This window comes from Bos indicus x Bos taurus, chromosome 3, assembly GCF_003369695.1.
Source record: "Bos indicus x Bos taurus breed Angus x Brahman F1 hybrid chromosome 3, Bos_hybrid_MaternalHap_v2.0, whole genome shotgun sequence".
NCBI classification, from domain to species: domain Eukaryota; kingdom Metazoa; phylum Chordata; class Mammalia; order Artiodactyla; family Bovidae; genus Bos; species Bos indicus x Bos taurus.
Window position 1 is genome coordinate 20,276,855 of NC_040078.1, and position 14,028 is coordinate 20,290,882.

General features: G+C 36.6%; 1 protein-coding gene across 5 annotated transcripts in view; it reads right to left on the reverse strand.

The window, feature by feature from the left end:
• Window positions 1–14,028, reverse strand: part of RPRD2 (regulation of nuclear pre-mRNA domain containing 2) — a 92,383-nt gene that overhangs the window by 4,364 nt on the left and 73,991 nt on the right. For 3 of the 5 annotated variants that reach the window (XM_027534483.1, XM_027534500.1, XM_027534505.1), the window contains 3 exons: window positions 6,475–6,757; window positions 4,801–5,061; window positions 2,592–2,792 (listed from right to left, as the gene is read on the reverse strand). In XM_027534483.1, the coding sequence (XP_027390284.1) occupies window positions 2,592–2,792; window positions 4,801–5,061; window positions 6,475–6,757 (745 nt within the window). Of the gene's footprint in view, window positions 1–2,591; window positions 2,793–4,800; window positions 5,065–6,474; window positions 6,758–14,028 lie in introns of all 5 variants that reach the window. The other 2 variants (XM_027534490.1, XM_027534474.1) reach the window with 1 other exon arrangement.

A 14,028-nucleotide genomic window follows, 5' to 3' on the forward strand; every position in this document is an offset into this window, starting at 1 on the left:
TCAGAGCACCAAGAAAGAATTCTTTGGGGGCAAAGGCAGGCTGAAGTCCACCAAAGCAAACTGCTCCTGTAGAAAATTTCTTGAAAAAATATTTGATAAAGAAATAACAGAAGGTTCTTTATTTAAAATCCAATCATATTTTGGAAAATTTACTCAATTTCTGATCACAAACGAAAATTTTACATACACTTCACCTGAATTAATAGCTTTCAGTCATATACTAAAACTGTTCCTTCATAATGATATATGAAAAAAAATAATATTTCATTTGATATTTCAATTATTGTCTCTTTAAAATTTCAATTTTTATCCTTATTTGCTAAGAGAGTTAAGGTCTTAAAATTTTTAAGGTTGTTCCATCTTTGCAGCATTTTCAAATGCCACTGACTTCTAAACAATGATGCATGGCTTTTATTATTATGCAATATTTGAAAAATCCAAACAATTAAAACAGTTTATTTTCATTGCTATCCTCCTGAAAAAAATATCTGTATTTAATTTTAAATAATCTCCCTGGCTGTACAATTTTCCTCTTTTTAATAGTTTGATTTAATTCTTAACAGCAACTGCTTTTACCAAAATCAGAAGTCTTGAAGCACTGCAAAGTGATAATATCCTATGATTATAAAATGGTATTTCAGCATATCTTTCAGATGTTGTGAAATGAATTCTTCAAGAGATCATCTTCTTAACATAGATACTACTCAGATTTCTGGTAATAGGGGAAATATTACTCTCTTACCACTAAATATTACTTTATTTATATACACTATAGTGTCTGCCCACTAAAGTCATTCTTTTGTGCTGAAAATACCATTAAGGGCTGTAGGTGAGACATTGAGAGCAAAGTTCTAAGAGATTTCCTCTATGGTTGTTGAAGAAAGGTATCTATTTAAGTTGTCAGACATAGTCCTTTTAAAAGGTAAGGAGAATTCCACTTTCCATGAGGAACTCAAAGGTGGTGAACTGCCCTGTTACTCCACAAAGTTTTTTTTCTGAGAGTCCCACTTTTTATTCTGTCACAACACACCTAGTTCTGTTCAAATTTTGCCTGATTAGAAGGTCTACATGATATTGTTTTAACAATCTGCTTAAAGAAAAAGCTTCTTAAGATCTATGTATTATATCTACATAAGAAGTTAAAATACAAGTGAGTTCATGGTTTTTAATGTAATTACAGAATGATAATAGAAGAGAAACTAGAAAGGAGAAATCATCAACATGCCAATCTCTCAAACTACTTATCCCTGAAATTAGTAGTGTGAGTTGCACTGTAGTATTAATTCTTTTGCTGGTGCCAATATGTAGAGGTGTGGATTATTATTTAGTAGTATTTAGTCATGTGTAACAAAATTCTCTTATATTGTAAGACAAAGCTCACTATAATACAGTGCTTGGCGGATCCACTTATAGAAGTATAGGAAATAAGAAAATGAAGAGATACCTGTACTGCTGCTCTCTATTCATTTTAAGTGGGATCTCAGCACCACTGACATTCTGGGTTGTATACTTTGTTGTTGGGGTTCTCCTATGCAGGGATTAAGTAGCATCCCTGGCTTCTACCCATCAAATGGAGTGGCTCCCCACCTCAACCCCAGCTGTGACAAACAAAAATGTCTTCAGACGCAGCCAAATGTCCCCTGGAGACTTTTAGTTAAGAACTACTGATGCAGAGTAAATTACTATATTGAAGCTGTAATTCACTGCATAATTATACTCAGGTTGGTATTTGAAGGATCTGAGAACAAAGAGCAAGGTAAGCTTTAAGAAAAAATGTTAGAAGCAAAAAAAAAAAAAAGGCAGCAGACAGTTTTAGGCACAAAACATAATTAGCAAAGCTGAATAGAGAGATTCAAACAAGGTAAAAGATAATAGGTAGGTTTCCCTGGTGGGAATCGGCCTGCAATGCAGGAGACTTGAGTTTGATCCCTGGTTTGGAAAGACCCCTGGGAGAAGGGAATGACAACCCATTCCAGTATTCTTGCCTGGGAGATCCCATGGAAGGAAGAGCCTAGTGGGCTACAGTCCATGGGGTTGCAAAGAGTTGGACATGACTGAGCAACTAACACTTTCACTTTCATAGGTAGTCAGAAAACAGAAAAAGGTATGATATCTATAGAGGCCATTTGGACATAAAAAAGGAGATAATCATGTCTTCTAAGATTTCTGATAGCAGACTGATCTTTTTTATTGTTTTTAGTTTCAATTACATTAAAATATGTACAATTCAACACTTACTCATGTATACTAAGAGTACGGGATAAATAAGTGAAAGAATACTGGACTCCAGTCAAGAAATCTGGCTTTTAGTCTCAGCTCACTAAAAAGGCCGATGTGTGATCTTAACCTGGTCACATCACCTCACTGAGCCTAAATTTCCTCACCCAAAGAGGGGATTAGACTAGAGCATATTTAAAGTCTCTTCCTTGACATTTCAAAATTCTATAAATGACAGGTCATATATGATAAAGAGAATAATGAACTAACTGTATTATATATTTCATGGCTTTAGATTTCTCAGAAATGGTACCCAGGATTAAGCCAGAGACAAACATTCACAGTTCAAATCCCTCTGGCACATGTCAGTTTACCTTGCAGTGCAGGGGCTGACTGTGTCTGGGTTTTGGAAAGAGCAGACAAAATGCTCTCTGGGGTGATCTCCACCTTCGAGAGGATATTTGCCAGAGGGTTGTGAGATGTTGTTGTGGCAGGTGCAGGTGTTTTCAGGCCACTGGTGAGGCTGCTCGGGCTTGTAGGAGTTCCTGGAGAAGGTCTTGATGCAGGACTGACCCCTGGTGGCAGAAAGATCAACTCAAGAATACGCAATTCAAAATGACCTTTAAATGCATGACACTTTCGAGTCACTGAATTGAGTCTGATATGTCTCATAGGAATTCTTCTGTGCATGATCCACTAGTTGTCCATTGCATATAGAAAGAAAAACTCTGAAAACCAAGACTTGCTCCCGTCTACTTGGAACACCATTAAATTAGACAAATATCAAGTTTTTGTTCATATGTATTTACTAGCTTTCAGAGCCCCAGGAGAAAGAGATTGGAAAACTGATTTCTTTTTTCTCTACCAAATGAAACCTACACATCAGACTTCTGTAAGTGCTCAATAAATACTGCTGGTTAATTATGATCAGACTTGGTCACTGAATAATTCTGAGATAAATAAGTTATTTCCTTTTACATGGACTTTTCATTCAAGCAATCTTTACATTTTTATGTTTTGAAACACTGGGTTAATTTTTAACAGGAAAAAAGGTATATAAATAGAAAGTCATTTTTTAATATAAACAGGTATTTAGTAAAGAAAAAATTACTGATAAATGAAAGAAAATTTTACATATTTAATGAAAGGAATGCAGATTCCAACAAACAATTTTTTCTAAGACTGAATTTGACAAAGTATAAAGCAAAACTAAATTGTGTTGGAAAGACTGAGAAACAATGGGAACTTTCATATAGTTGGTACACAAAATAGTACATCTTTTGGAGATTGTTTTAGTTATAAAAAACTTAAAAACTTACATGCTGATTTTTTTGAGTCTTTATCTTCTAGAAATAAATATTTAATTATTTATGAAGAAATGAAATAATTGGGCTTTTCTTCAAAATAATCAGGATTGGAGAGGACACAGCAGAAACAAGATTGGCCATGTGTTTATACTGTTGAAAATGAGTGATAAGTATATACAAGGGCTCTACTTTGTAAATTTTTATTAAGATTTCCATTAAAAAAAAAAGTCCTATTTAAAATTCCTTTTAAGAAGGGTTGTGCATACATTTTTAGCATCAAGGTTGTTCATTAAGTATTCTTTACAATAGTGAAAAACTGCAAACACACTAGATGGTCTAATAATAAAGGCTTATATAAATTACTGAATGCTGTATAGCTATCAGATGATGTAGATGAATATTTAATGACTTACAAAAATGTTCATGATACGGAGTTAAATTTTTAGTAGCTGATTTCAAAACAGTACAGTTGTCCCTCAGTATCAATGGGCGGCTGGTTTTTCAGGACCCCTGAATATACCAGAATCTGCGGATGCTCAACTCCCTTATAAAATGGCACAGTATTTGCATATAACCTATGCGCATCCTTCTATATACAGTACCTATGTGTGCATATACTTACCAGGCCACACTGCCTGCTGGATCTTAGTTCCCTGATTAGGGACTGAACCTGGGCCATGAAAGTAAAAGTACCTAGTCCTAAGCAGGACTGCCAGAGAACTCCTCATCTTCCATATACTTTAAATCATCTCTAGATTTAGTTAAAATACACATTACAATGTAAATGCTATGTAAGTAATTGCCAGGGCAAGGCAAGTTCATGTTTTTGTTTTTTCAACTTTCTGAAAAAAATTTCCCCCCAAATATTTTCAATCCATGGTTGGCTGAATCCATGGATGTGGAACCTGCAACTGCAGACCTCATGAATATGGAGAACCAACTGTACACGCAATGCACTTCAACTATTTCCCCTCCCAATGCTTCAATTATTGACAGAAAAATTAATGTAAATATTTTACTTCCCCAAACACACATATATATGCACACACACACACATACTTGAAAGGTTAATAAACAGAAATGAGTTCCTTTGGGGTGGCAGACTATGAATATTTATTCTTTTATTTTCTAATTTTTCTATAGTGACCATGTATTGTATTTTTACTTTATAATTAAAAAACTACTTTTAATTAGAAAACAAAAACAAAACTCAGATTGATGGTTCAATTCGAAAGACAGAAATAAGCTTTTTATTTTCTTTACTAGGCCTACTTACCAGTATTTTTCATGACTGATGTCAGGCTGCTAAGGATGGAACTGATCTTTGCCAGATCCACATTAGCTAGGTTTGGCAAAGCCAATGCTGGAGTAGGGGAGAGAAGGGATGTGTTCACAGGCTTCGGAAGAGGTGGCGTTGCTGTCATGGTCACAGGTGCTGGAGTACACGAAGAGGCTTTTGAGATACTTTCTGTTGGCTTTGTAGGTACAGCAGTGGATACAGTTGACTTCTCCACAGGTTTTTCCTTCCTGTCCTCTACTGCTTAAAAAAAAAGAAGAGATGATATTGCATCCTACTGCTTTCCAGACTCTGCTTCCAATGCAGAATCACATGTCCTAATATTTCCTAAAATGTATTATGATTTATTAGAGAAAAATCATTCATCATTTTTTTTTAAAGCCATACTCTTAATAACTCATGAACCTTCCCACCTTTAGTATCTGCTTAAACTGAATTTCCCAAATGCATGTCTTTTTTTTTTTTTTAATTTATTTATTTGGCTGTGTTGGGTCTTAGTTGTGACATGTGGGCTTATGTCCTGAGACATGTGGGATCTTGCTTCCCTGACCAGGAATCGAACATACATCCCTTGAATGGCAAGGCAAATTCTTAACTACTGGACCACCATGGAAGTCCCTCTAAAGCTTCTTTCATTTTACTTTTTAATGATTTCTTCCATATTAGTATCTGTGTACTGAATTTGTACATTTCTGGAAGCATGTTATTATTTGGTACACATTTGTGTTTTTTCAGTAATGTTTATGTCATAAACTGTCCTGTCTTTTCTCTGCCGTTAACCTGGGAGCTTCCTAAGAGACAGAAACTCTGTACATACGTTAGTGTACTTACTTTCCTTTGGCTTCCCGAAATTGGTCTACTGGGGGTAAAATCAGACACTAATACAATGTTATACCTCCTGCAATAAGACTGTCTTAATACTTTAAAGGCAATGTATATATGGATAGTGCATCAAATTCAACCTAGGTCAAACTGCCTAATAAAAATAGTTATAAAAGCTGGGGATGCCAGAGAAACAATTCACCCATCCAGGTTAACTGTGTTAATTGTCAAAGTGTGGTTAACAAAATGAGAATCTTGGAATCTTCAAGGTCAAGAGTGACAGAGAACAAGGAATTTCAGCATAAGCGGCCCTCCCTCTAGAGCAGTGCGTGTTCAACAGAAATACAATTCAAGACACGTATATAAGTATAAATTTGCTAGTAACCATAGCAAAACAAAAAACAAAAAACCCACAGGTAAAGTTAATTTTAATAATATATTTTATTTACTCAATACACCCCAAATATTTTCGGTTTAGTAAAACAATTATTAATTAGATATTTTCACTCTTTTTTATGGTCCTCAGTTTCTAGAATCCAGTGTATATGTTGTTTCTGCCACACTATGTGGCTTTTTGGACCTTGGGCCCCCGGGAGCAGAAGCGCAGATTCCTAACCACTGCACCACCAAAGAATTCTCTGAATAGCACAGATTCTTAATCTACATGGCATACCAAACCTGAACCACTGCTCTAGAGACAATACTACCACCTTGGTGCTCTAATTTTATAAGGATTGAACTACCTTTCTAATACCTGCCAGTGACAGATTTATTGGTGGGGAAAGCAAAACAGACAAGGAGCAAGTGGTCTACTAATCACACAGGGCGTACCAATAATTTTTGACCCATCGTCTTCTACATCTGAGAGGTCCATATCTTCCACGTCACGATTATCTGTCGCAGGCTCAGGTGTGGCAGATTTCTCACTCTCTGCATTTGGTGACTGGGACTCCTCACCTCCCATTCCTTGGAAAGGGGACTCAGAGCCAGTCGGGGAGGGAGCATCCACGCTTGGGGAAGGGACTGGTGATTCCTCAGGATCAGGAAGGGTTGACTTCAACTGATCCAGCTTTTTCTTTAAATTGTTCACTCGATTAGCAAAGGTTTTATATGCCTAAAAGAGAAAAAAAGAGTTTACTCCTCTGAGAAGTAACCAAGAAGCTACCATTCTGACTTGATCAGATTTCTTCATTATTATTAACTGTATCACTGGTATAAAACAAGAACATATCATCTGTCAAGCATGGAACAGTTTCCAATCTCTGCTTCTTGTATTTCCTAAGTCATTATTACCATCCACAGTTACCCAAGGCAGAAACTTACAAGTTATCTGTAATTCACCCTCCCTTGCTCTCTTCTATCCCTCCAGGCAACCAATATTTATCAAGAGCCTAAATGTGCTGGCCAACCTTCTAGGTACTGGAGATACAACAATGACCAAGAAGACAAAAATTATATTCATAAATAAAGCCGTTTGAGAGGTCAAACACTATTGACTTAAAAAAAAATAAACTTGTTTATTTTTTAAAAGTTTTAGGTGTACAAAATTACTGTGAAGATAAAATAGAGAGTTCCCATATATCTTACACCCAATTTCCCCCCTTTTTTTGGCCATATGCACAGCATGTGGGATCCTAGTTCTCTGACCAAGGATCGAACCCACGCCCTCTGAGTGGAAGCACATTTCAAACTACTGGACCACCAGGGAAGTTCCCAATTTTCCCTATTATTGACACTTTAGTATGATACATTTGTTACAATTAATAAACCAATTTTGATCTTTATTATTATTAACTAAAGTCCATACTTTATGAATATTTCCTCAGTTTTTATCTAATGTTCTTTTTCTGTTCCAGGATCCTGTAATTTAGTAGTCAAATTTCCTAGGTTTCTCTTGTTTGTGATAGTTTGCTAGATGTTCCTTTCCATGTTTTTGATGAACCTGACAGTTTTGAAGAATACTGGTCAGGTATTTTGTAGATGGTCTCTTAACTGAGCTTTGTCTACTGTTCTTCTCATGATTCGACTGGGGTTATGGGTTGTGGGGAGGAAGACCACAGAGGTAAAGTGTAACTGTCATCACATCACTTCAAAGGTACATACAATCAATATGATGTACCACTGTTGTTGTTAACCTTGATCACCTGGCTTAAATGCTACTAGTCATCTGATTATCTCAACTGCCATTGTCTTGAAGCTCTGTGTCTTTTTCCTTTTGGTTAAGGGTCTTGGACTATTAGATCATGGAATCATTTCAGTTGGTTGAGCAAGGAGCATTATTTTTAAAATGGGGTGGGGGACTTCCCTGGCAGTACAGTGGTTAAGAATTCATGCTTCCAATTCCGGGGGCACAAGTTCAATCCCTGGTTGGGGAAGTATGATTCCACATGCCATGTGGTGGGGCAAAACAAACAAACAAAATAACGGGTGGTGGGGGGCAGAAAATAAAATATTATAATTGAGCTTTTGCTTCTGGATATAATTGAGTACTTTGTAGCAAAGCAACACTCTCATCAAGAACAACTAGAAAAGCCAGATATATACATATACCTATCTATACACTTTCACAAGCACACACATACACACACGCATTTGAATGTACTGTAGAGAGCCAAGGCAACCAAAACCCAGGTGGCAATTCTCCAGCAGGGGGAAACCATGAGTAAAGTCAAGCTGACATACTGCAGCTGTCTTTTTCTTAGAGTTCTGCTGATATGGGGGAGCTAAGCAAAAATCTGACAATTTAGGCAAAAGGAAAAGGCAGAGAGTTACTACTAAATAATATAAAGAAAAATGCAGAACTTTTAACAGTCTTGCTGGCCTATAGAAACATTAAAAAAAATTAGAAAGGCCGAAATTCTGATGAAAGAGAAAGGACAGAACTGGCTTAACAATATGCTACTGTTTTTCCTTCAAGATATTTGCTGACAGATAACCAGCAAGGACCTATTGGATAGTACACGGGAACTCTATTCAATATTCTGTAATAACCTATACAGGGAAAAGAATCTGAAAGAGAACAAATACATGTATATATGTAACTGAATCACTATGCTATATACCTGAAACTAACAAAACATCAACTGTACTTGAATTAAAAAAAAAAACCACATTATTTGCTGAATTAAGCATAAAATTTCTGAAAAGTAAAGTGCAGTTAAACACAGTCTCGTGGTACAGAAGAGACAAGGATTAGAGTTCAAATCACACAATGAAGGAAGGGGCCTAGTGATCAGCCCAGGCTCTTGGTGGGAAAAATCTGTGATCCAGAAGCTGGATGAACAAGACAAAATCAAAGGCTTCCCCAAACTGCAATTCAGCCTGAAGCGTGATTATTCAGCCAAATAATTAATCATACTTGATTAATATGATTACCTCTCACAATATCGCCTAGCAAAACAAAGGGTGAATCCTTTCTGAAGGAAAACAAATCACCGACACTCTATAGAAATATATTTATATACAATGCTCAGTATTCAAGAAAAAATCAGCAAGCATGCCAAGAGATAGGACCAAATGACCTAAAAGAAAAAACAGACACTATGAACATACTCAAAACAAGTATATTCAATATTGGAATCATCTGACAAAATCCAAATAGCTATCATTTACACGTTCAAGAAGACACAGAAAAATATCATCTTGAACAATTCAGTCCAAAATTCATCAGAGCAAGAGCTTAAGGGTGCCTAGGTTAGGTAATGGAGCCAAAATGGAGTAAGGAAAATGACTGCATGGGAGGAAGGCACTGCATGGGAACTTGAAGCCTAAGCAAGATAAAAAGAAAGCCTATAGGGCTTCCCTGGTGCTTCAGTCCACCTGCTAACGCAGGATACACAGGTTCAGGATATACGCCACAGAGCAACTAAGCCCTGAGATGCACGAGCTGCAATTCTTCAGCCCACGCATCGCAACTACTGAAGCCCACATGCTCCCGCGCCCATGCTCTGGAGAAGAAGCCACAACCACGAGGAGTTGTGCACAACAACTGAAGAGGAGCCCTGCTTGTTGCAACTGGAGAAAAGCCCGCACAGCAACAAATGCCCAACACAGTCTAAAATAAACATTTTTTTTTTTAAAAAGAAAGCCTAGAGAGGTGATGGGAGGAATGGAAGTGCTGGAAAATTGGTTATACACATGGGCAATGATCAAATAAGCAATTATGTTGAAGATACGGGGAGCAAGATTTTGCATTTTTAGAAAAAGCAATTACAAATGTGGAAAGGAAGAAAACTAGAATGAACCTTGTAGCGTTGGATTGGGACTGGAGACAACAGTGTGAACGCATGGTTTCTAACATGCATCGACAGATACAGAAATATATACAGATGTGAATGTGAGTATATAGGTTAAGTATGTATGCATATATTTCCTAGCTCTGTACACTGATATGGTCTGGCAGCAGTGATATCCCAATAGGAATAAATACACCTAGTATTCAGATCGCAGTTTCCAAATACGGTTTTTTACTAAAAGGAACCAAGACTCCTTGGAGAAATGACTGATTCCAAGGCTGGACAGAAAAGTGCAATATGAACTTGGAATACCTTGCTCCCAAAGTAAGGAAACACAAAAAACAACGGGGACATGTCAAAAGAACACAGAAAGCAGCTTGAAAGGAGCTCCCGCTGGCCACGTGGAATAATTTGAGCATCAAAACAATTATTTTGTAATGAATTAGTAGTTAGCAATGAATGTAGTGAGTAGCTTCCCTGGTGGTTCAGATTGTAAAGAATCTGCCAGCAATGCAGAAAACCTGGACTTGATCCCTTGGTCAGAAAGATCCCCCAGAGAAGGGAACGGCAATTCACTTCTGTATTCTTGCCTGGAGAATTGCATGGACAGAGGAGCCTGGCAGGCTATAATCCATAGGATTGAAAAGAGTTGGACATGAATGAGTGACTAACACTTTGACTTTCACATTCTGGAGGCTAGAAGTCCAAAATCAAGGTACAAGTAGGGCTATGATCCCTCTGAGACTGGGCAGAATTCTTTGCCTCTTCCTAGCTTCTGGTGGTGGCCATCAACCCTTAGCATTCCTTGGTTTGTCAGATGCATCACTACAGTATCTGTCTTGGTTGTCACACGACATTCTTCCTGTGCATCCAAATTTCCCTCTTCTTATAAGGACTCCAGTGACACTGGATTGAGGCTTATTCTAATGACCTCCCCTTAACCTGATCACATCCATAAAGTCCCTATTTCCAAGCGAGGTCATTTTCATATGTACCAAGGGTTAGGGCTTCATCATTATCGTTGTGGGGGTACACAATTCAATCCACAGCAATTACCAAGTGAAAACTTTTCAGTGGACAAGCTGAGAAGATGCCACTTATTAATATCTTATTAAGATATCAAAGGGAATGTTACAGGTAGTAAAACAAATCAAACTTGTATGCTAACTGAAAGGATGAAATGAGAAGAACACAATCACTTCTATGATATTCTTACTAAAGACAGATAACCTCTATTTGATCACAAAGAAACATCATATAAATCCAAATTAGGAGACACTGGACAAACTATTTGATTTGTAATCTTCATAATAGTACATCAATGTATTAAATTTCTTATGGTTATGAAAGAGAAAATTACCTTGGAGGAAAACACACATGAAAATATTTGGGGGTAATGGGGTGTCTGCAACTTATTTTCAAATGATTCCCCCCAAAAAGGTCTTCATAATGTACTTAAGATATTAAAGTTTGAGAGTTTTACAAAATAAAGACTGAAAAAAAATGAGAGGAAAAAATTAAAATAGGTTAACAGAATTTCACCATAAAAACAGAATCCTTTCTGGGGGAAAAAAAAAAAGGCAATTCTAAAACTGAAAAATAAGCCAACTAAATTAACCAATGGGTTAAATAATAGGTAAAATTCAGCAGAAGAAAGAATTAATGCATTAGAAGCCTGGTTAGTAGAAAATATCTAGAAGAGAAGCACTGAAGGGAAAGAATGGAAAATACAGAGAGGAACATAAAAAGACATTTGGAACACCGATGAGATCTAATACACAAATTAACAGAGTTCCAAGAAGAGAGGCGATATAATGTAATAGAGACTGTATTTGACAAGAAAACACCCCCAAATTTATGAAAAACATTAAGGCACTTGTTAAGGGTTGAATTATATCCCCTCATAATTGTATACTGAAGTCCTAACCCTATACTTCAGACTATGACCTTATTTGGAGACAAGAGTTTTTAAAGGTAATCAAGTTAAAAGGAAGTCATCAGGATGGGCCTTAGAGCAGTATGACAGGTAGTCTTAATTAAAAGTGAAAATTTAGAAACAAAGAGGCCATGTGAAGAGACATAAGGAGGAAACAACCCTCTTCTACAAGTTAAATAGAGAAGCCAGGAACAGAACGTTCCCTCACAGCCCTCCGAAAGAATTAACACTGCTAATAACACCTTGATTTTGGGCTTACAGTCTCCAGAAGTATAAGACAATAAATTAATGTAGGTTTGAGCTATCCACTCTCAGATACTTTGTTACAGCAGTCCTAGTAAATTAATACACCACTGATTCAAGGTTCCGCAAACCCTAAATCAGATGAATGAAGACCACACCTAGGCAGATCACTGTTTTAACTACTGAAGACCAAAGATAAAGAGAAAATATTAACAGCAACTAAATGCAGTACAATAAAAAAGTTTAAACACTAAATAAATGTTGATGAGATGAAACAACTGTAAAATCTGTGTGTGTATAATTAAAATATATAACAATAAAAACATAAATCTGGATGGTGGATATAGCTCCTTTGATGATATCTCCAAGGAAACTATGAAGTTAAAGATCTGAGCAGAGATTTCAGCAGTGCCCAGTGCCAGGCAGAGTTAAGAGTTCATGCAATAAGTTAGAGAGGCTTAGTAAACACCTTTACTTCTTATTAAAATGCCACAAAGGCCATGGATTAGGAGTAAGGACCATGTTCTAAGACTAAGGACTATGTCCAAATAAACTCATCCTAAGAAAGCCTAAAACCAAAGCCTTTACATCATAGTAATCCACAGATAATTTAACTAATTGCCAGGAAAAAAAAAAAACCCAAAAACATTTGTTAAAGGAAAATGACACAATTCAGAGCTTCCACAAGTATCACTCAAAATGTCTCCTAAAAAATAAATTCTTAGACATGCAAAGAGACAACATATAGATATGATTAAAGTATACACGCACACACAAATCATAAAACAGTCAATAGTATACCTAGAGATGACCCAGATACTAGAATACATACATAAGGTTTTTAAGACAGTAATTACAAATCCATTGAAAAATTTTTAGGAAAAGATGAAGAACAGATGACTAGACTGGAAAACTCAACAAAGAAAAGCAACTCTAAGAAAGAACCAAATGAAAATTCTAGAACTGAAAAATACAGCAGACTTCACTCAGTGGAATAAAGAATATTTGAAGACAAGTGCTTCCCTGGTGGCTCAGCAGTGAAGAATCCACTTGCCAATGCAGCAGACGTGGGTTCAACTCCTGGGTTGGGAAGATCCCCTGGAGAAGGAAATGGTAACCCACTCTAGTAATTTTGCTGGGGAAATCCCATGGACAGAGGAGCCTAGCGGGCCACAGTCCATGGGATCTCAAAGAGTTGGATACAACTTGGCAACTAAACAACAACAAATACTAAGTACCCAAAAATTAGTCCAGTGAGAAAAAGGAATGAAAGAGCAGAAATCTAAGAACACATGGGATGTATAACTGGAGTCCCAGAAGGAAGAGGAATGAAAAAGAAGAAATATTTTAAAAGATAATAGTTGTATAGGTTCTAAAATTGATTAACAGTATCAAACCACAGATGCAAAACACTCAGTGAACCCTCTTTATCCCTCTGCAGCAGGATAACTACAAAGAAGAAATCTAGGCACAGCTGACTTCTCATTACAACAAGGGAAGACAGGTAAAGGAATGTTTTTTGGTAATGAAAGAAAAAAAAATGCCAATTTAGAATTCTTTATCCAGTGAAAATATTTCTCAAGAATGTAAAATAAAGACATTTTTAAGATTAAAAACTGAGAAGTTCATCACCAACAGTTCTGCACTACAAGAAATGTTAGACTTTAGGCTGAAGGAAAATGATCTTAGATGGAAATACGGATTTGCAAAAAGGAATGAAAAATACCAGAAATGGTAAATACAGAGGACTATTTTCCCCTTAATTTAAAAGTCTACTGACTGTTTAAGAAAAATAATAAAAATTATATAAAATATACATAAGTAAAAAGTTAACAATGGCATAAAGATCTTAGGGAAGGGAATCTTACTATTGTTTCCTGCTAGTCCTGCAGGGCACATGGGTTCGATCCCCGAGGCAGGAAGATTCCACGTGCCATGGGGCAACTAAGCCTGTGTATCACAACTACTGAG